Source organism: Platichthys flesus, chromosome 3 (assembly GCF_949316205.1).
Source record: "Platichthys flesus chromosome 3, fPlaFle2.1, whole genome shotgun sequence".
Lineage (NCBI taxonomy): Eukaryota > Metazoa > Chordata > Actinopteri > Pleuronectiformes > Pleuronectidae > Platichthys > Platichthys flesus.
In genome coordinates this window covers 24,848,174-24,868,412 of record NC_084947.1, presented here as the reverse complement: position 1 = coordinate 24,868,412, position 20,239 = coordinate 24,848,174, and the positions used below count along the sequence as shown (strand labels likewise).

Here is a 20,239-nt window from a genome sequence, read left to right as displayed (position 1 = left end):
CATCCATCTTTACCAACAGAGAGTTTAGAGTGTGTATTAATATAGATTTGTCCAATACAGGTTCACCTTTACAGAAGGTAATTGTAACACATTCATATCCACAGGGGAACATTCCTTTTTTTAAATTTCCTTTGCAGCACCCAACGTCCTGAGCAAATTCCAGATCTTTTGATTTTATACACTCACAGGCCGCTCTATTAGGCACACCGGTTCAATTGCTTGTTAACACAAATAGCTGATCAGCCCGCTCTATTAGGCACACCGGTTCAATTGCTTGTTAACACAAATAGCTCATCAGCCAATCACATTGCAGTAACTCAATGCAGTAAGGCATCTCTAGGTGGTGAAGAAGACTTGCTGAAGTCCAAACCGTGCATCAGAATGGGGAAGAAAGGGGATTTAAGTGACTTTGAACTTGGCATGGTGGTTGGTGCTAGACGGGCTGGTCTGAGTATTTCAAAACCTGCTGATCTACTGGGATTTTCGCTCACAAACCATCTATAGGGTTTACAGAGACTGGTCCGAAAAAGAGAAAATATCCAGTGAGCAGCAGTTGTGTGGATGAAAGTGCCTTGTTGATGTCAGAGGTCAGAGGAGAATGGGCAGAGTGGGTTGAGATGATAGAAAGGCAACAGTAACTCAAATAAACACTTGTTACAACAAAGGTTTGCAGATTACCATCTCTGAACTCATTGAACCTTGAAGCAGATGAGCTACAGCAGCAAAAGACCGCTCCAGTCAGGAAACTGAGGCTACTACAATTTCACACAAGATGACCAAAATTGGACAATAGAAGATTGGCAAAACGTTGCCTGGTCTGATGAGTCTCGATTTCAGCTGCAGCCTTCAGATGGTAGGTTCAGAATTTGGCATAAACAACATGAAAGCATGGATCCCTCCTACCTTGTGTCAATGGTTCAGGCTGGTGTTAGTGGTATAATGGTGTGGGGGATATTTTCTTGGCACGCTTTGGGCCCCTTAGTACAAATTCGACATTGTTTAAACGCAACGCCTTGTTTAATCTATGCTACTAAGAATCAAGGCAGTTCTGAAGGCAAAAGGGGGTCCAACACAGTACTAGCACTGTGTACCTAATAAAGTGGCCGGCAATGAGGGATTCAGTTGCCATCTCATACATCCATCTTATTCTGTGTTCATCAGAAAACTAACTTAACACCCTGTTTTTCTCCACAGATCTTTCCCCAAATTCTATTGAAGGTGAAACTATTTTTAAAGAATTGACACAAGAAACAGCCTTTATGAAGAAATGTTTGCATTTATGGGAAAAACGAAACATAAGCAAACTCGCACACAGTGTAAATTGAGACATGTTATGGAGTGAAAATTAAATTAAGGATTTCATTCCTAAATATGATATACCCATGCAGAAAAAAAATCTAAAATCCAGTATTTCTGATATACACTCAGTTGATTAGGAACACCATGCTAAAACTACATAATACAATGTGGTTCAACAGCATCTCACAAACTGATGACTGACATCTTTAACAATATCCACACAAACTCAACATTATGAAGTCCATTAAGACTGCAAACATATTGGCTATATATAAATGTGTAAACTGACAACTGAGTGTATAATATTAGTGCATTATTACTTGAGTTAACATGATTTCTAGTAACCTATCCCATCTGGAAATTTCCTGTTAAAACCATTTGATAAGATTTCAGGGACAATGTTTCTGCATGGTGTAGACAACATTTTGGAACAAAGCTCTTCAAATATATATTTATATATTCATTTATATACTTTATACATTCTCTTTTTACTGTACATTTAAGTCTCATGCTTAGCTTGAAACTGCTATCAGCATTTATCCTCAATCACATGACAGACCAGAAAAGAAAAAAGAAAAAAAAGTGTACAGTATTCAGGATCAATGCTGCATAGTTTCAATTTTGGAATATCAAACATTATTTCTTTGTAAGCCAACAGTGTAACCATGTGCACTTGTCACTTGTCAAAACGGGTCTAAAAATACACATTATATTTCTTAGATGCAAGAAGACTTTACTCATTTGAAACATTTTGGTGATGCAGTTCATGGAAGATACTGAACGTCATCTCCGTCTAAGCCACGGTTTGAGGCGTCTGGACAAAAGAAGTTACACATGAGAAGAGTGGAAGTTCATATCACTGTATTTATCCTCCCAAAAGAAGTGGCGACAAACTGTTGGAGAATAGTTAACAGGACAAAGTTCGCAAATGTGAACAAGTGTATACCATAAGAAAAGCGACATGATTTTTTGGACTGTTGATGATAGTTTCAGCACAAATCACACAAACAAAACTGACACGTCAGAACAACAACAAAACCAAAGCAATAAATAAAACAAGAATAAAGAGTTTTGGAAATGCTGCACTTACAGAAAAAGAATACTCTGTTTAAAGGAATGGTGTTGTTGCTGTTTGCTGAGAATCAAACAAAAATAAACAAAAAGACCAACAAACATGTAGTGATTCACTGCAATCTTACAACAGGATGACAGATTCTGTTCAACAACTAAAAAGGCTGTAGGATATTTTTAAGCCCACCAATTACCAAACTGTTTACATTAAGAACACTTAATAATGGTTCATGAGGAGAGTGGCACACCAGTCCTTTGTAGTAACCTCCGTCAAGGCAACAGTGTAAAACATGAAGAGGACTTGTACAGCATCTAGCCTGTGTAGCGTGGCAGAGAGGCGTGCATGGTGCAGGGCAAGAAGATAGTTTGTAGCAGCTAAAGAAACTTCAGGTGGTGACAAAGGCCTACACTGTGCTGGAGACTGTCATTAGTTTCACTAGATCCACACTAAGCCAGCTAATTTCCAAAAAGGTGTGAAAACAATACGTGTCGTTAGAGCTTTTGTAAAACATTTCCATTCACACTGAGACTAAATGGAAACATGAGATCCACTAACAGTCTGAGCCTGACCAACTCCGCATGCAGTCTGGCTTATAGAAAACTAGAATGAGACACAGTCGAGCATATACATCCGTCAAGGCCCAAAAGTCTCCTTATAAAACCAAATTCACTACATCCAGACTTTTATTTGGATCTGCACCACATTGCACACACTCATAGATATCAGTCCCCTAAACATGGCTCATTTTGCCCATTAAAATGCATGAATTGTTCTCAGACAAACCTATGATAAAGATGAAAAATGCTGCTCTTATAACATTAAAGTGGAAAAAAAAAACTGGATCTCTCCCCTTATCCACACGAAAATGTAGTGCCTTCTCTCCAGACCCATGCTAAATCCTTCAACCATCCAGTAGTTTTTGCTTAATCCTGCTAACCAGCAGACATACAGACAGAGAAACAAATGCAGACAAAAACAACCTCCTTGGCCACAGGAGATAAGATATTGGCTTGAATTCCAGCCGTAAATGGAAGTATTAATAGAATCGAGCACTTGACTCACCGCGTTTTTGTGGATTTCTATTTTCTTAATGTAAATAGTGATTTCATTACGGTTTGTTAAAATAACCTGCTTGTATTTCCTGTTCTGCTCACCCTCAAAGTTAGTGCAATCACTATTACCATGAGAAAGTCGGACCAAGCAGCCTTTTGACAATCTGTGTCAATTAAATAAAAAGGTCATCAGAGAGATAAAGGCAACTGAAAGGTGTCTTCTTGACTCTTTTACCACACAGACACAGCCTGTCAGTCTTCACTCAGATGTCTCAAGATTTATCAACTGTTTGAGGGCAACACATTTGGATAAAAATGGGTTTAGTGTGGACATAGAACCACAGGAGAGAAAATGGAGCCGGCTTAGTGTGAACAAAGAGGAGAAGTCATTTCCTCTATTAGTAATCAACGAGATTCTCATATCAAATCACTTGGGACTATTCGTCATTGCTCATATTTAGAGAGACTAAAGAACTGCTTAAACCCATTTCAGCTAACAACAGGGAATAGAAAAAGAAAAATGAACAGTATGGAGTCTCTAAGGAGTCAGTCATCACTTTGAGCATGCTCTCAATTATTACACCAACCACACAAACACTAAGACACAATGATATCCTTATTTACAGCAGCTTAATTTGAAGTGGATCACTTGGAGAATGTATCAAATCAAAGACAAATACCCAATATATTCAATCATGTCAAAGTACAAAGAACAATTTTTTTTTTTTTACGCCACAGCTCACTACAGTACATGTGGGCGTCCTTGCCTTTTCTTACTGGTTGGAATGGAAGTGGCCGCAGACGTGCAGATTAGGAAAATCAGTCAGAAGGAACATACAGGAACCAGAGTCCTTGGTTATTTTACCTGGGTGTTGTTGGTAGCCTTGCGTATTGTGTATGGCTTGGAGATGCTGCTTTTTGCACATACAAGTCAAGGAACCAGGAGATTTTAAATAACCATGTCCCTTGTTGTGGTTCAGTGGCTCCATTTCCTAATTCACAGGAACTTTTATAGTTCTTCATAATCCCCATCATCTCTTTTAATCAATCCTGCTCCTCCGCCCAAAAAGTCCTCCAGTTCATCCACTTCTGTTTTCTTGGTCCGGGATTTCTTTTTCTTCTTCTCTTTGTCATCTTCTGTAGCAGCATCTTCTTTTTCCTTTTTCTTGTGTTTGTGTTTCTTCTTGGTTTTATCATCCTCCTGAAAGAGGAAGAACAGAATTAGATGGATTGGCATTACATTACATTACATATCACTGCTTAAAGTGTATAATATGAACAAAATCCACCTTACCTCTTTGCTTTTCTTCTTCTTTTTCTTTTTTTCTTTTGAGTATTTGCTTTCTTTCTCTGAAAGAGAAGCAGACATATCCAGTGCAATGTATAAATAAAGCCATCAATATTGGACTTGGTCCATTTCTAAACTAAATATATTATTGGGTCTGAAAAGAAATAAGTTTTGGACTTCCAAGTAAATTACTCAAAACACAAAATATTAAAAAATAATATACAGGTGCATATATATAATAATTAAGGTACCACACAGCCACTGTATTTTCGGATAGGAAACTATGTAACTATAGTTTTATTAATTGTGGATGAGCATCAGATGCCACTTGAATAAATAATTAATGATTAATTAAGAGCCATTAGTCAAGAATCGGAATTCCATAAAACCGTGCCTTTCCCAAAGATTCCATCTTTTTCCTTTTGTATTTATATAGTGTTTTTCAGCTTTTAACTGCCACTCAAAGTCCACATGACTTGCCTTCCTGTTCCTCGCTGCTGTCCTTGGCTGCTGGAGCCTCCTCTTGGATGCCGAGGCCAAACAGATCGGTATCGTCCTTTTGTTTAAAGGAGATCACAGTGGGCTTCAGAGGTTCAGGCACTTTGGCTATCTGCATGTCATCATCAGAGAGATCGGACAGGAGCTCATCCCTGATTGGAAATGCATGCTGGGAAGAATGGGGCAGTCAAAGATGAACTATTACACATAGAAATAAGAGGAAAATAAAACAGCACTTGATGTTGCAGTCTGGCGGAAATGCAATTAAATATTACTAGTCGCTGTGTCTGTGTGCATTCTGTCTGTTTTCTATCATGTTGTGAATTCAACTGAATGGCAGATTACATAATACCTCAATCAAACCTTAGCAGTAAGAAATAATAATAATTTATCTTGTAAAGCACCTTTCATACAAGACATGCAGCTCAAAGAGCTTTACACACCATATAGATAAATAAATATACATTATGAAAATGTAAAAAGAAGCTGTGTATTTGTTCTACTTCACCGTTGCTATTTTTGGTGTGTCTGATGCTTCAGACTCAAAGTCATCCATGACAAAAGAGACCATTTGCTGGGCGACAGGGGCTTCAGGGTCTGTGTCAGAGTCCTCAGCTTTGGGTGTGTTTCCCTTCTTCTTGCCTTGTCGGGCTGGCTGCTCTGTTGCTGGGATTAAAGTGAGGGAGATGGGCGCTGTGGTCTGGCCTCTGGGCTCTGGAGCTTTAGATGTCAACTTTGGTTTTGTGATATGAACCACAGGCCTGGAAAAGCATTTGAGTATTCACATATACATTTTTATACTTTTTCTTTCACATATTAATGCTCCTCACTCCACATGTAGTGCACAGAAAGTGTAATGTTACATTGTCCTTTACACAACTCTATGTGGCAGATGTAAATGCAAGTTAAGTCTACATATCAGCATTAAACTCAACTAGGGTTTACAGAAGGAATTGGAGATTCTCAATTTGATCGTATCACGATACATGGGTACCAATTCAATGTATAATGCCATGCTAGAAGAATTATGATATGTGATAAGATTAATTGCAATTTTTGTATTTTGATGTAACATTAGAACATGGGAAAATGTAGAATCTAATGCTCCACTTGATATAAACCCATAGCCATTATTGACAATCTAGGTTGGTAGGCAATAGGCCAATATAGAAATATTTAACTTATAGTTAAGTACAATTAAAGATAAATAAACAGTTGTGATTAAGTTATATAATGAATTTAATCAATTATTAAATAAATTATTATTTTAAAGTACATATCTTATCTCTGGCAGGACATGTTCATGCAGTGTTTGTAAACTAAGCAAAGTGTTAATAATTTACCGGTTTAAAAGAGTGACCCATTTTATAGATATTTCAAAGATACTTCTTTAATTTCTATTTCTCTCTCTGCTTATGTTTTTTCTTTGTAAAGAATTGTGTATCATACATCCACCCATTATTAAATAACAAGAAGCAATAATCCCCTGGTGGTGTTTGTTTAAATTTAACAATCATGCTCAAAGTCACACATCTTTCCTTTAAATCCCTGCAAGGCTCTGACATGGAAACCCACCCTCAATATCAAAGCATTTACATTTGATTCTGATAAATACTGGCAGTGAACACCTGTATTGTTCTGAAGATAGACTTACCCCTTCAGTTCAGGTTCACTGTCCAGGTCTTCGTCCTGTGTGATGGTGAGGGCTGCTGGTACTCCCTCCTCCTCGTCACTGGTTAGGGTGATATCTTTACTGGGAGGCAGGGTCTTAGGCTGAGGAAGACTGGGCTCAGTGCTGTCAGGGTCAAGCTCATCCTGGAAACCAGACACCATGGGGTTTCCTCTGCCTTCACCATCACTGGAAAAAAGAAAAAGATAATTGCTCTTTTCAGTAATTTCATACCCAACTGCAAATAACTATTGATTTTTCATCATGATACAAGCTAATTTCAAGGTGTATACAACAAGATGAAATGGACAAATTCTTCCTTTCAGAGGATTAACTACTAACAAATAGCTCACCTGTCACTGTCCACAGCTCGAGAGGGTGCAGGTTGAGGAACCCTGTTCTTCAAGGGCAGGCTGTCATCCAGGAAACTCTTGTCCAGTCTCTCATCTGGCACAAAATCATCCACACTCTGAACCTTAAGAGGACACACCGGTGCAGCAGGGTCCTCTGAGGAAAACATAGAGGCAAATGAATGTGAATGTGAGTAGCAATCAAACAGTTTAAATTAATCAAAAACTGCAATTTAATTAAAAAGCCCTCTTCACAACTCCCCACTTTTTTACAACTTTTAACATCTTTTTAAATCTAACAAAAGTGTAGGATAAATCATGTGGTCTTGGATGAGGTGCAATCCCAGCTCTTTCTGTATTTGTGTAAGAGATTCTTCTAAGCCAGCATTTTGAAACAACTCTCTTATTTGTGACCACAAAAATTGTCAGGAGGTAGACAAACAAAACCTTCAGAAATAACAAAGATACAGGGAGAAAAAGTACCCAACCCTAATAAAGCCAATATTCCTTGATATTAACAGCCGTACTTTCTTCCAAAAAGGCTGAGTATGTGAACAATGCTATAAAATGTTGGCATCTTATGATCCACTTCAGTTATGTCAATCCTCATAGATTTAGGACCTTGAATCTCCTTTAATGGTCTTGTTAGTACTTATTAAAACCCTGTTAAGTCAGTTAGGCAACTGTCTAAATCTGCGATTGTTCATTGCTTAGTGAAGTGTGGATCAAAAATTTGCCAATTTAAGACTTTAAAAAGCATCAAAAAGCTACAGCCCCTTAGTTTACTAGTGCTGTGCCACTAAAGAGTATTTGTGTAACTGACTGCTACACCTGAAACTTTATGCATACTGTTTGATTCTGTTATTTTGGGTTTGGCTTATTTTGTTTTACACGTAGCGACTCCCCTCGCATAAATACCTGCAGTTTAAGGAGCAGACAATGTTAATAGACGAACCAGATCCCTCGCTTGCGGACCTGTTCAATAAGACACCTGCCGTACAGCCCCGGCACCAGGATAGGAGCAGGACCATCGACCGGACGCGGGCTGTGCGGCATTTCTCAAAACCTTACGGACCTAACAACGATATTTAAACACCCCTCGCCAGCGAAATGAGGTAAGGATGCTGGTCCCATTTACTTTGCTGCAGGTAGTGTGGAATGGGAGTCGCAATGTCACGTTAACTCATCTGACTTGTCTCGTGGTGATTTGTTTGTTTTTTGTATTTTATCGTTTGTGTTTGGTTTTATGGCTACAATGAAGTGAACAATAAAGAGTCGTGTGACATCAGTAGAGAAACTCTGCGTCATGTTTGGGGAAGCGGGGGGGCTGTTACAATTTGTAATATAGTCTTTATACAACAAACCATCTTATAGAATACATACATACTTACAGCATGTACAGTTACGATTTACTTTATTCACACTTTTGATCGGCTGGAGGAGAGAGACGTGGATGAGTTGCTAAAGAGAGAGACGAGGACCCCGGAACCCAGATTCTTCTCAAATCCTCAACTCATACGTGAATGAGTTGCTCAGTTCTGTGTGACGCAAAAGGTTTTCAAATAATTTATCTGCAAGTCTCTGGAAAAGCTCCAGATCCTAGTTGTGGCTGGCAGGGAATCGGATTTTACTCTCTTATGGTATTCAAAAGACTAATGGCTTTTAACATTTAATCTCTGCTACTAGTTGGATGTTTGACAAATGACTGTTAGTTATGAAAGGAGGAGACTCACCTGACGCAGGAACAGGAGCATCAGCAGCAGCTGATGGACCAAACCAGCGAGAGATGAAGCTGCGTTTCTGGAAGGACAACCCACTAGATGCTGCGGAGGCCTGTTGGTGCTCGGGAGACTGAGCTGATGGTTTTGACTCAGCAGTAGGTGAAGCTGCCCCGCTAACCACCGCCGTGGGAGGTGGCGGAGAGGACACTGACACAGACGGTGACTGTGGGATAACTTGGAAGGGGATGGGGGGCTGAGGGGTGCTGGGGCTGGAGCTGCCTGTTGAGGCCCCACTGGGAGGGACAATGGGGGACTGGGAGCCTGAGGAGGACCCGTTGGCTGGACCAGGAGAGCCATAGCTTTTACTGCGAGTCTCCAAATTCTCAAGGAAACTGTCGAAATCAAAGCAAGACTGGTTAATAAACTGATTCACCTGCAATAATATCTTAAGTTAGGGATACAAGACAGCATGATCAGAATAATTTGCCATACAAAGAAATACAAAGCATTGGGCATATAACTTAACATCTGTTAGTCAAGAAGATCTCATTTGCAGTATAATAAATCTGCAAAAACAATCAACTGAAGTGGTCTATTGGTTAAATTATTTGATAGACTCAGCACTGACTAAACAAATAAATGTGGATTTGTACTTACACTGCCACCTTAATATGTTTGAAACGCCAAGCCAAAGTTAGCTGAGAGCCAAGAACCACAACTGCACTTATGAATTCTCAAGAAAAACATATTTAAAAAAAGGTTTCTCACAACGACAATGAAAACTTAAAGGAAATGTGATCCATCTTCCTAAACTTTTGGAAGATGGATATGAGCAGAGCTATCTATAGCGTTTTCAGCCGTATGGAGCCCTGAGTTCTAACCAGAACAACTTATTATCTGGTGTGCACCAGCGGGCAGAGAAAAAGAAAAAAGATAGTACATCTCATAGTTTTGATCCTCAGTTTCCTGCTGGACACAGAGCTCCTCCAAGGTGGCGTCCATGTCCAACTGGTTGGTCTCCAGCTGCCTCAGGAGGGTCTCTCTCTGTAAACACACACACACATACCATGAATACCTGGGCACAGAGCTCAGATGAAGCCTTCATATTCACATGTATACTCATCTCAGTATCATTCTGTCCCATTTACAGAACTGAATTGTCTGAATTATAATTATAAATATTCCATTCAAACAAGTTGAGTGTGGAAAAACTAGAAATCCAAATGATCATGATACAAATGACAATTGCAAAAAAAAAAAAAAGTTACCTGTAGCTGCAAGAAGGGGATATTGAAAAATCTGTGCAGGTATTTCAGGCCAAAGCCGTTCTTCATTGACGACTCAGCATAGTGGATGTAAGAGGATCCCATTGGTCTGTAAAACACAAGTACCACCAGTTTATTCACCATCAAAGATTATATAGATTTAAAAACGGTGAAAGTATATTTGTACTGTACGTGGCCTACAAGTCCTATTAATCATTTAAGTATATTAAGAATACAATAATTGGCATATTATACCTGCACAAAACTTTTTTTGACCATTTGTTTTCTGGGGGGTTAATAAAAGATATTATCACCCTTAATTGTTATATATCAAATGAACCCAGAACAACAGGCTCATTCATTAGGAATCAACTTTGTACACATCTGATGAATCAAAGAAGACACACATTTACTCTCTTAGCTCAATCTTTGGTCTCTACCAATTCAAGAGAAATATATCTATAATATATCTAGCTCTTAAGCTGTTAGCTCCACTATGTTTAGCAGCTAGCCGCTACTACTGTGTCTGCCCACAACAGACAATATCCCACAACATGACATGCACCTTCGTACTTGAGAATTGTCTGATAGATTGTCACTACATACACTATAGGCCCCTTATACTCCGATCTAACCAAATCACCATGCATTGCAATAACTGCATATAGGAATTGTATGTATTACAAGTATGGTAAATGGTCTGTATTTATTTAGCCCCTTTATAGTCCTGATGACCACTCAAAGGGCTTTACGGTACAGTTTTGCAATTCACCCTTCCACAAACACACATTCATACAGTGAATCACTTTTTCGTCCGCAAACTCAACATAAGAACTATAATTTGAGGACATCTCAATTAGTCATAAATTGTTCTAGTTAGAGTTGGATAAATATGTTCCCTTTTCTCTCATCTCTAATATCAAATACTTTTCTGTGAGTCTCACTCATTTTATCCTTGTTGCTGTCATTTTCTTAAATGATATATTTTCCTTTGTGCCACCCCTGCTTGTCAATACATCATCACATGTTGAAATGCAGATGGAGAATATAGGGACTAAAACACTGTGATGGAATTGTTATTTAGTTTATTAAAAAAAACGTGGCTTAATTCAACAGCTCAATGAATTTAATCAAACACTGTATCAGGTCGTTTAAACTTCCAGATTAACCACCACAGAGAGTTTTTGTTTGAAAATGAGAGAAGAATTAGCCGAGTGCTGATTTCTACCTGTTCAGTCCAGCAATCAGGTCCCTTATATCATCAGGGAGGATGACACGATGCTCGCCCATGTCCCTGTGGTTTCCCAAAACACACACCGGCACATGGGTGGGTACTTTGGGCAGTTCCCTCAGGATGTAGTTAAATGTCCTGCAATTGACAAAATAAATGCATCGATGTGTGCGATGGTTAAGTTAGAGACTTTGATATATTACGTTTTTATCAAAGACTGTTTGCTCTTTTCTAAGACACACATATCTAAAATAAAAAAAGCTGCTATAAACACTAATTTACAGGTTAGTACACTTCTTTTGTTACAATAAATAAAATACAAGTTGTAAAGTTTAGGAAAAAATAGTTCAAAAGGTATATTTTAGAGAAGCAAGAAAAAGGTTTAATCAGGTTAAATGCCTAATCACTTGCACACATTCCATTGAGAAATAATTTGCCAGTTTAGCCAGCGTGCATGTTATCTTATTGCTGCTGAATGTCGCAACGTTAAAATAAATGAGGGCAGAATTTATGGGTCTTAAAGGTTCTATTATACACATACTGTACATGTCAGCACTGTTAATACAGAATATCCGGCTGTTGATGCATTTTTCTTGTTGTAAACAACTCTTTGTCTTTCAGTACTATCTGACTTCTCTGCCGACCCAACACCAACGCCGAAGTATTACGAGTCAAAATCAAGTATGTTTGTTTCAGCACCGTTACTGTGACGGTTCCCTGTATGTTGTGTCTTCCATTTGTTTCTAGGACTGGGGAGCAGAGACCTACTTAATTGGTCATTAGGAGTGATTGGCGTGCACCTGGGCCCGGGTGCCAAGGCCCTATAAGAGTCTGCTTCCCCAGTCCTTCCCGCTCTGTTCTTTGCAGCTCCATAGCCATGCACACCTTTCAACACTTATGTTGAAACAACACACACCTATAATCCACTCATGCATACACACTCCACCATACGGACTTACTGACTTCCACATCCCATACTTTTATTATAAGTTGAGCACTTGGATTGGTTTGGTTTGATTAAATACTTATTTGGATTGGGAAACTGTTGTCTCCCGTCTTTTTGTTGTGCAGCCTGGCGCCCCTAGGCCAGGTGCGTAACATTACTCATACAGGAGGAAAGAGTTTGATTGGGACTATTTTCAACTGCAGATTAATTCAAATTTGGTGCACTGATGGATATTAAAAGCAGCACTGTGTCTGTGTCTGTGTTCATGGTTATGAAGGAACAAGTCACAACAGTGTTTTTGAACAACAATGAAGCTCTGTAATGAATCATGCTTTGTTACACAGAGTACTTGTTAATAGGATTAATTGATGCTTTATTTGGGTTACTGTGGAATTTTCTGAAATAAAAAATATATTTTAACTTTAACTTAAACTACTGATCAGATAGAATAGCACATAGCAGCTCTGTTTCTGAAGTTACCACTAACACATTGCACTTGCTGTTTGCTTTATTTTAATTTTGTGTTCAGTTGATCATAAAGCATCCATTAGATTAATTGATTGATTGATTGCAAATCTGGTAGAAATACACAGCACTATATTTTAGTGCAATTTTGTCCTAATTATGTATCAAAGTAACATTCTGTTCCAACACTGTATTTATACAGAGAAAAGGTGAATTTCAATTCATCATCTTGCATCAATTTTTAAAGTTTTGATTTACTTACATTTGCTGCAGAAAAAGTGTAATTTGTTTACTCAGAATTTATTGAGGAATATCTAACCATAACCTTGACCTGATTTCCTGGTTTTCGGTAATCCAATTTTTTTTTTAACCATAGACCTTTGTACTACTAGATTATTCACAATGCCGAAATCTCTAAAGTAGTTGTTTTAAAACTTTTACGACCACTTAAATGTTGACCAGAGTTGAGTTATTTCAAGTATATACACAGAAAACACCTAATACTGTGTAAACTCTATTGGATGTAGACGACAACTGTTCTGTTGTGTAGTTTATACAACTATGAAGGCCCCTGGTACTTTCCTTCACGAGGGAAAATCCTCCAGTTCCACAGTTATGAGCCCACATGGCAGCCAGGCTGTGTGACTCAGTATCAGTGACCATTCCAGTGTCTATGACTTAGTATCAGTGACCATCCCAGTGTCTGTACCAGCCTTGTTAAATAATTAGGCCAAGCTTAGTATCACCAAGTTTTAAAGGTGCATTGTACTAACTGGCCTGACAGCTGCTAAAAAGAAGAGCGAACCTCTTCTTTCAACACGAGTCACAGTTTTCACTTTTTGTGGATAATATTTCGTATGATTTATTTGTCTCCCCTTTATTTGCTTTCTTATGCAGTTATGTATGTACTTTACAATATAATTTACATCACGTTATGATATGATATATTTATAGGAATACAACTAGTCAACTAAATTTCTCCAATATTCATTCACTGTTATTCCTAATAAACCGAAAATTGCATTTCCTTTACAATAAAAACATTTGACTGCAAAGTGTAAATAGCAGAAAACATAAATTATGAATTATTGAAATATTTCTGAATGTGTATATAGTAAGATAGACATGGAAACCAAAATTATTGAATTAACTATTGGTGCATGTCTCTTAAGACATGCAAGTGTTTAAAAAAAAAACCTCATCCGGTTCCTTAAGGATGCTTAAAATAGGAACGCTGAAATATCTGTTCAAGGTTTAGCCTTTGAAGCTGAAGAAAGCGCACCACTGGAGCTTCACAGCCCCTGAAACCTAATCTGCCCATGCATATTGCAGCATTAGAGCGCCCTGATAAGACAATAGTGGAACAACAGTTCAGACAAGACGAGTCTTACCACTGCTTGGTAATGTCAAACATCATGATGATTCCATTGCAGTTCTTGTATACATCCAGGAACTCAGCATCCAGGGCCACATCATCTGACTACAACACATATATTATTATTAAGCTTACTTGATTAATCACAAAATATATACAAAGGAAACATTATACTTTCATTTTGAAAACTTATATTATTGTCTAGATCCAATAAGGGTTCTTTGGTTAATTCCAATACTGACCCACATACTTTAAGTGAGCTTTTTTGCCTGAGCACATGACAGTCATATGATAGTCACCTCTTGGGGCTCATTCTCCATTTTCAAGTTGTCTCCTCGCTTTTTGCCTTTTCCTGAGAAAAAGAGTTACATTTAATTGAGCTGGTGAGGAAAAGCTCACAATCAAGGCTTAGGTTGTTGGTTACTTTATGATGAGTTAAGCAAGCAGACCAGCACAGGTGCTTTTCTTAAGGAAAAGCAACTTTCAGCTTAATTCCAACAAACTTCATCCTCTAAATACCAGCTGCTGGCTCACACTGTGCAGACACCTATGCTCTCTACATACAAAGCGCAAAAAAAGACAAACTGGGACACATAGCCACACAGCAAACCTGGAAATAGTCAAACCTTCAGCATATTGACTTTCAGATAAGAGAGAAACTAGGCAGGTCCAGGGCACACAATCAAGTTTAGTTTCTACACACTATAGTGGCTCTCACCTACACCTTCAGGAAGAGGATATTTTTGGCCTGAGATGAGTGCAGGAGAGGTGCAAAAAACATAAGACAACATCAACACTGAGGGGTGGTGCATCTATTTGATGTCATGAAATACTGAAACACGTTGACAGGTAAAGGGTGTAACTTCTTAAAGCAAGGTCAGCTTCAGCAGAACGTCAAATGTCACACACTCACCTTTGTCAACCACGTCCCAAACCTCCACCTTGACGACATCATCAGTAGCTGTGAGAAACAGAAAGGGTGAGTTAATTATTCATGTTATAGTAACACAGAGTAAAAACATTAATACACAGAGGCTGTTAAGTGACACTAATAAGGATCCAGTAACTATAACTCTACAAGAATAAGTGTTGGAAGGTTTGCTTGGTATGGACATCCTAACAAAAATACAGACCTATTCTAAAAATAGGTTAACTAAATCTAAATGCAGTCTCTTTTTTACCTTGATATGGAGCCACTGAAATAAATCACCAACGCACAAACAGATGTCAAATACAAACCAGAATAGAAACGTAACCAAAGCAGATGTGAAGAGATAAAACAAGTCAAATGATCCAACATGTGCCAACTTACTTTTGTAATTCCAATGGATGCTTGTGGCTTGGATCTCCTGAGTGGGTATGTAGTCCTCCACAAACTTCTTGCCCTGCAGTCGATGCCATAAAGTACTCTTTCCAGTGTTTCTATCACCCCGGATGACTATTTTCACTTTGAGTGGGAAAAAAAGATTATTCATTCATTTAGTCGGAAAACTGTTAATTTGATATTTACAAAAGGGAAAGGCATTCTTTACGGCTGAAGCCTGCAACTACTACTTACTGTTATACTGAACCCCCTTGGCGAAGCGCCTCTGCAGACTTTGGTTCATTGACTGCAGGCCAGCCGGAATATTCTTGTCCCTGAGCTGGCCTGGCTCAGATCCCACCAGCTTCTTTAGTGCTGAAAACATCTTCACGAGGCTTCAAAAGCTTGTAAAGAAACGAGTGGTAGTACAGTGGAACTCCCCGGACAATTTGTCACACCACAACTGACGGTATAGACAACCAGTGTGTGCTGCTGGCTGAGGAATTCAAGGGTCCATGCTTAGAAGCGAATCTGATGCCAAATTACTGAATATTTTCTCTGAATTAGGCAGTTGTTCTCTTAGACCTCGACTAATGTTCTTGCTTGACAGTCAGTAGTGGAGGGAACTAGCATGTTGATATAAGCATCGTCTATAAAGAAAAAAAATAACAAAGAAATAGTGAAGTTACATTTAACAGCCATTCCCTTTCAGGGTGAGGGCATGACATAAACAAACACATAAGCAGACGCATTATCAAATCTTCAATAAAATGTGACAGAAATTTACTGCCAGATACAGTAACGTCTAAGGACATTTTACGGCAAAATAATTATACATCTATGATTAAAAACACAAAAATAAGTTCACCTGGAAACACAATAAACAAATGATTTGTATTATGGTAAAGAGAATACTTGGGACCATTAGTCAGGCAAAGACAGCATTAGGAGAGGTTACAGTTGGATTACATTACACTGAACAAACCAATACAAATGATCTGCATAGTAACTGATTGATGATTACAATATTTTTGGTTTGTGCACTACACTGAGGACTTGCATATTCATATATCACAAAAAAATGATTTTATTTTTGTCATGTCAATCAAAAAGAGTAAGGACTTATGTTGACAAGCTTTAAGGGGGGAAAGTATCTTACACTGAGGAGTTGACAGAGAATCGTTTGTCTTATGAGTCTCTGAGGTATCGGATAAAATCTCCAGAGCAGCTGGAGGTGATATTAAAAGATGTTCTTGCTTTTTAAACGATGAAAATCTGCTATTCAGCTCTGTGCCACACACTTGATGATTAAACATGACTGTCGCAAACAGGGGCGGCATTTGAGGATGTGGTCAGGTGGTACTTCTTTCAGTAAGAATCATGTGTGATTGGCTCATATGGTCGTTTAGTGATACGTGTGCAGCAGAGCATGTTAAAATATTCACAATGAAGATCAGCTGAGACATGGGTCCGCCGTTACCAGCATCTGTACATTGTGCTTCTCTTAAGCTGAAAGAGAAAGTGGCCGAATGGAACACTGGAATAACAACACTGTGAAATTTCCCTTTAACGTTATCCGGCTAGCATTAGCTGCGCATGCTATCAGCCGCTGATAAGAGAGATGGTTATATATTTTAGAAGCAACAACGAATAAAATGCTGTAGTCAAATTAGATAACTGGCATTTCAAGGTCAGCACAGGCTTGTAACAGTGATGAGGCAGCCCGGTAAGTAACCTGCCCTGTCTCAAATGTAACGTTATCCTCTGCCTCTCGTTAGCTAGCTACCCAGCAGATATTAGCTTTGCTTCCTCTCTACGCTCACTGACATTTAGCGGCCGCTCGGCCGGGTCTCTTCCTCTAGCTGACATCATCGTCAGCGACAGATACTCACGGTTATTCAATATGTCAGCAAACTGCCGTCCCGACATCTTTTACTCAAAGCATCTGTTCAGACCTCCATCCAGTCTGTGGTCCTGACACACAGACACACAGCAGCGACATTCCTCTGCAAAGGAGAGCGGCACCCGATCCCTGGCGTTTAGCGTCACACAGAAACCATTCACTTCCGTAAACACCTTCAAAATAAAGCTACCGTTTCAGCTCCAACAAGACACAATTCCCTCAAACGCACACACACAAACACACGCATACACACACACACACACACACAATCACGGAGTGATCTCAGTTCGAGTTTGGCTGTGTCTCTGACACACTCACTCGCCTGCTCCCCTACTTCATGACAGCCTTATACGATGAATTTTAGAACAATTATTGTGACTTGGTCAACCAACCACCAACATTGCCGTCTCGTCTTGTCAGCGTACGTTAAAATAGATTTAGTCATAATTTTGAGAATTTTTTACAGCACAGTATTACGGGAAAAATCGCGTCCCTTTGCAGCTCAATACGGGACGGGTGCTTTTGTTTCTAAATACGGGTCGATTCCTTTTTTCACAAAATGTACTTAAAAACCGTGGTCTTGGTTGTCCTTCAGAATCTGGATAATGCCGAAAAACCATATCCGTTTTAAATGATGGCTTAAGGCAAACCCGAACTGAGATCACTCCGTGATTGTGTGTGTGTGTGTGTGTGTGTGTGTGTGTGTGTGTGTGTGTGCGTGTGCGTTTGTTTGAGGGAATTGTGTCTTGTTGGAGCTGAAACGGAAGCTTTATTTTGAAGGTGTTTACGGAAGTGAAAGGTTTCTGTGTGACACTGCACGCCAGGGATCGGGTGCTGCTCTCCTTTGCAGCGCCAAGCCTTAAAAAACAGCTGGCTCCCATCCACTCCCATGTTAAACCTTTGTGCGGATCACACCGGACGCTGAAGCGCCGCGCTGCGCCGCGGCTTCCAGGCGCCGTGCAGCGATCGTTTCGGCATCGAGTCTATTTTTTTCGCTTGACGCGAGCGTATCGCGACAGTAAACACACTGGAAAATGATTTTAAACGATATGATATAAATGATCAAATATGCATCCTATACTTTGTATTCACCTTCTGTAGACTTGGAGTTTTAATTTTACCCCTTTTACCAACCACATTATTAAATGTCCCCCTCTGCCCATCCACTACAGCCACACAAGCAGTCATAAAGATAAAAAGAGAGGGGGGTTATGTATTGTCCACATAGGCTTGAGTGGAGAATACGTAATTTACCCTCGACACCCGACCTTTAACGGAGCAAACAGCAGAGAAGTTCTTCAACATGGATGACATTAAATTAATAATTGAAGTGGAGAAGTACAATGAGTTTTATGATCCTCGGAACATGTTGTATAAAGACAACACCAAAAAAGACACATATTGGGACGCTTAATGTCGGAGCAACAAGTAAGTATATACTTTTATAGTACTGGATCAACGGGGGATATTATTAGCGGCTGCCCGGCGCTTCAGCGTGGCTTCCGCGTCCGGTGTGAACACGGCGTTATTCATTATTCGTGTGCAAGTCGCTCCCAGCCACACATACAAGCACACTCACAAGACCACAACGTTGCAATTTCAACTTTATTAACATCACACAATCGCGCCAATGTGTGCCCCAGGATGATGTGCGTGCAGGAGAACGATGTGCCCTGCAGGATGATGTGCGCCTCAGGATGATGTGCAGAGCGCTATGATGTGAGCAGGATTATGTGCGCCCCAGGATGATGTGCGCCGCAGATGCACACGATGATGTGTGGTGATGAAGTATGCAGCAGGATGATGTGCGCTGCAGTATGAGGTACGCAGCAGGATGAAGTATGCTGCACGATGTTGTGCCGCACAGGATGAAGTGCGCTACAGGACGATGTGCGCAGCGCTGCACATGACGTAGGTGATGATGATATGCTCTGCAGGATGATGTGCGGTGATGATGATAACCGCTGCAGGATGTGCACTGCAGGAGATGTGCGCAGCAGGAGATGTGCGCTGCAGGAGATGTGCACCGCTGAGCACATCGTCCTGTAGCGCACTTCATCCTGCTCTGCACAACATCGTGCAGCATACTTCCTCCTGCTGCGAACCTCATACTGTGGCGCACAACATCCTGCGGCGCACATCATCACCACACATCATCGTGTGCATCTGCGGGGCACATCATCCTGGGGCGCACATAATCCTGCGCCGCACATCATCGTGCAGCATACTTCATCCTGCTGCGAACCTCATACTGTGGTGCACATCATCACCACACATCATCATGTGCATCTGCGGCGCACATCATCCTGGGGTGCACATAATCCTGCGCCGCACATCATCGTGCAGCATACTTCATCCTGCTGCGAACCTCATACTGTGGCGCACATCATCCTGCGGCGCACATCATCACCACACATCATCGTGTGCATCTGCACCGCACATCATCCTGGGGCGCACATAATCCTGCGCCGCACATCATCTTGCTCAGCACAACATCCTGCAGCGCACATCCTGCAGCAGTTATCATCATCACCACACATCATCCTGCGGCGCATATCATCATCACCCACATCATGTGCGGCGCTGCACACATCGTCCAGTAGCGCACTTCATCCTGTGCAGCACAACATCGTGCAGCATACTTCATCCTGCTGCTTACCTCATACTGCTGCGCACATCATCCTGCTGCATACTTCATCACCACACATCAACGTGTGCATCTGCGGCACACATCATCCTGGGGCGCACATCGTCCTGCTGCACATCATTCTGCGGCGCACATCATCTTGCTGCGCACATCAT

General features: G+C 40.1%; 1 protein-coding gene across 3 annotated transcripts; it reads right to left on the bottom strand.

Annotated features, from left to right (window-relative positions):
* Window positions 1-1,256: 1,256 nt before the first annotated feature.
* On the bottom strand, window positions 1,257-17,571 carry rabl6b (RAB, member RAS oncogene family-like 6b). 3 transcript variants are annotated; one of them, XM_062384793.1, is made up of 17 exons: window positions 17,427-17,571; window positions 15,790-16,184; window positions 15,544-15,678; window positions 15,145-15,192; window positions 14,950-14,979; window positions 14,531-14,583; window positions 14,248-14,336; window positions 11,443-11,583; window positions 10,218-10,323; window positions 9,890-9,993; window positions 8,962-9,341; window positions 7,232-7,385; window positions 6,864-7,067; window positions 5,718-5,970; window positions 5,192-5,378; window positions 4,718-4,773; window positions 1,257-4,624 (listed from the first exon to the last, which is right to left on the bottom strand). In XM_062384793.1, exons 2-17 carry the CDS (start codon window positions 15,917-15,919, stop codon window positions 4,433-4,435), a joined length of 2,262 nt encoding a protein of 753 aa, XP_062240777.1. In that variant the 5' UTR covers window positions 15,920-16,184; window positions 17,427-17,571; the 3' UTR covers window positions 1,257-4,432. The 3 variants fall into 3 exon arrangements, with proteins under 3 accessions (XP_062240777.1, XP_062240779.1, XP_062240780.1); XM_062384795.1 differs by having other exon boundaries at window positions 15,790-15,938; window positions 17,427-17,567; XM_062384796.1 differs by lacking the exon at window positions 14,950-14,979.
* Window positions 17,572-20,239: the final 2,668 nt, after the last annotated feature.

Bases quoted from the DNA above. Each gene is read 5' to 3' on its own strand.
- rabl6b (XM_062384793.1), bottom strand. From the start codon at position 15,919: ATGTTTTCAGCACTAAAGAAGCTGGTGGGATCTGAGCCAGGCCAGCTC. The intron at 7,068-7,231 runs GTGAGCTATTTG...TCTTTTTTCCAG, and splicing joins CGAGCTGTGGACAGTGACAG to TGATGGTGAAGGCAGAGGAA. The intron at 5,379-5,717 runs GTGAAGTAGAAC...CATTCTTCCCAG, and splicing joins ACACACCAAAAATAGCAACG to CATGCATTTCCAATCAGGGA.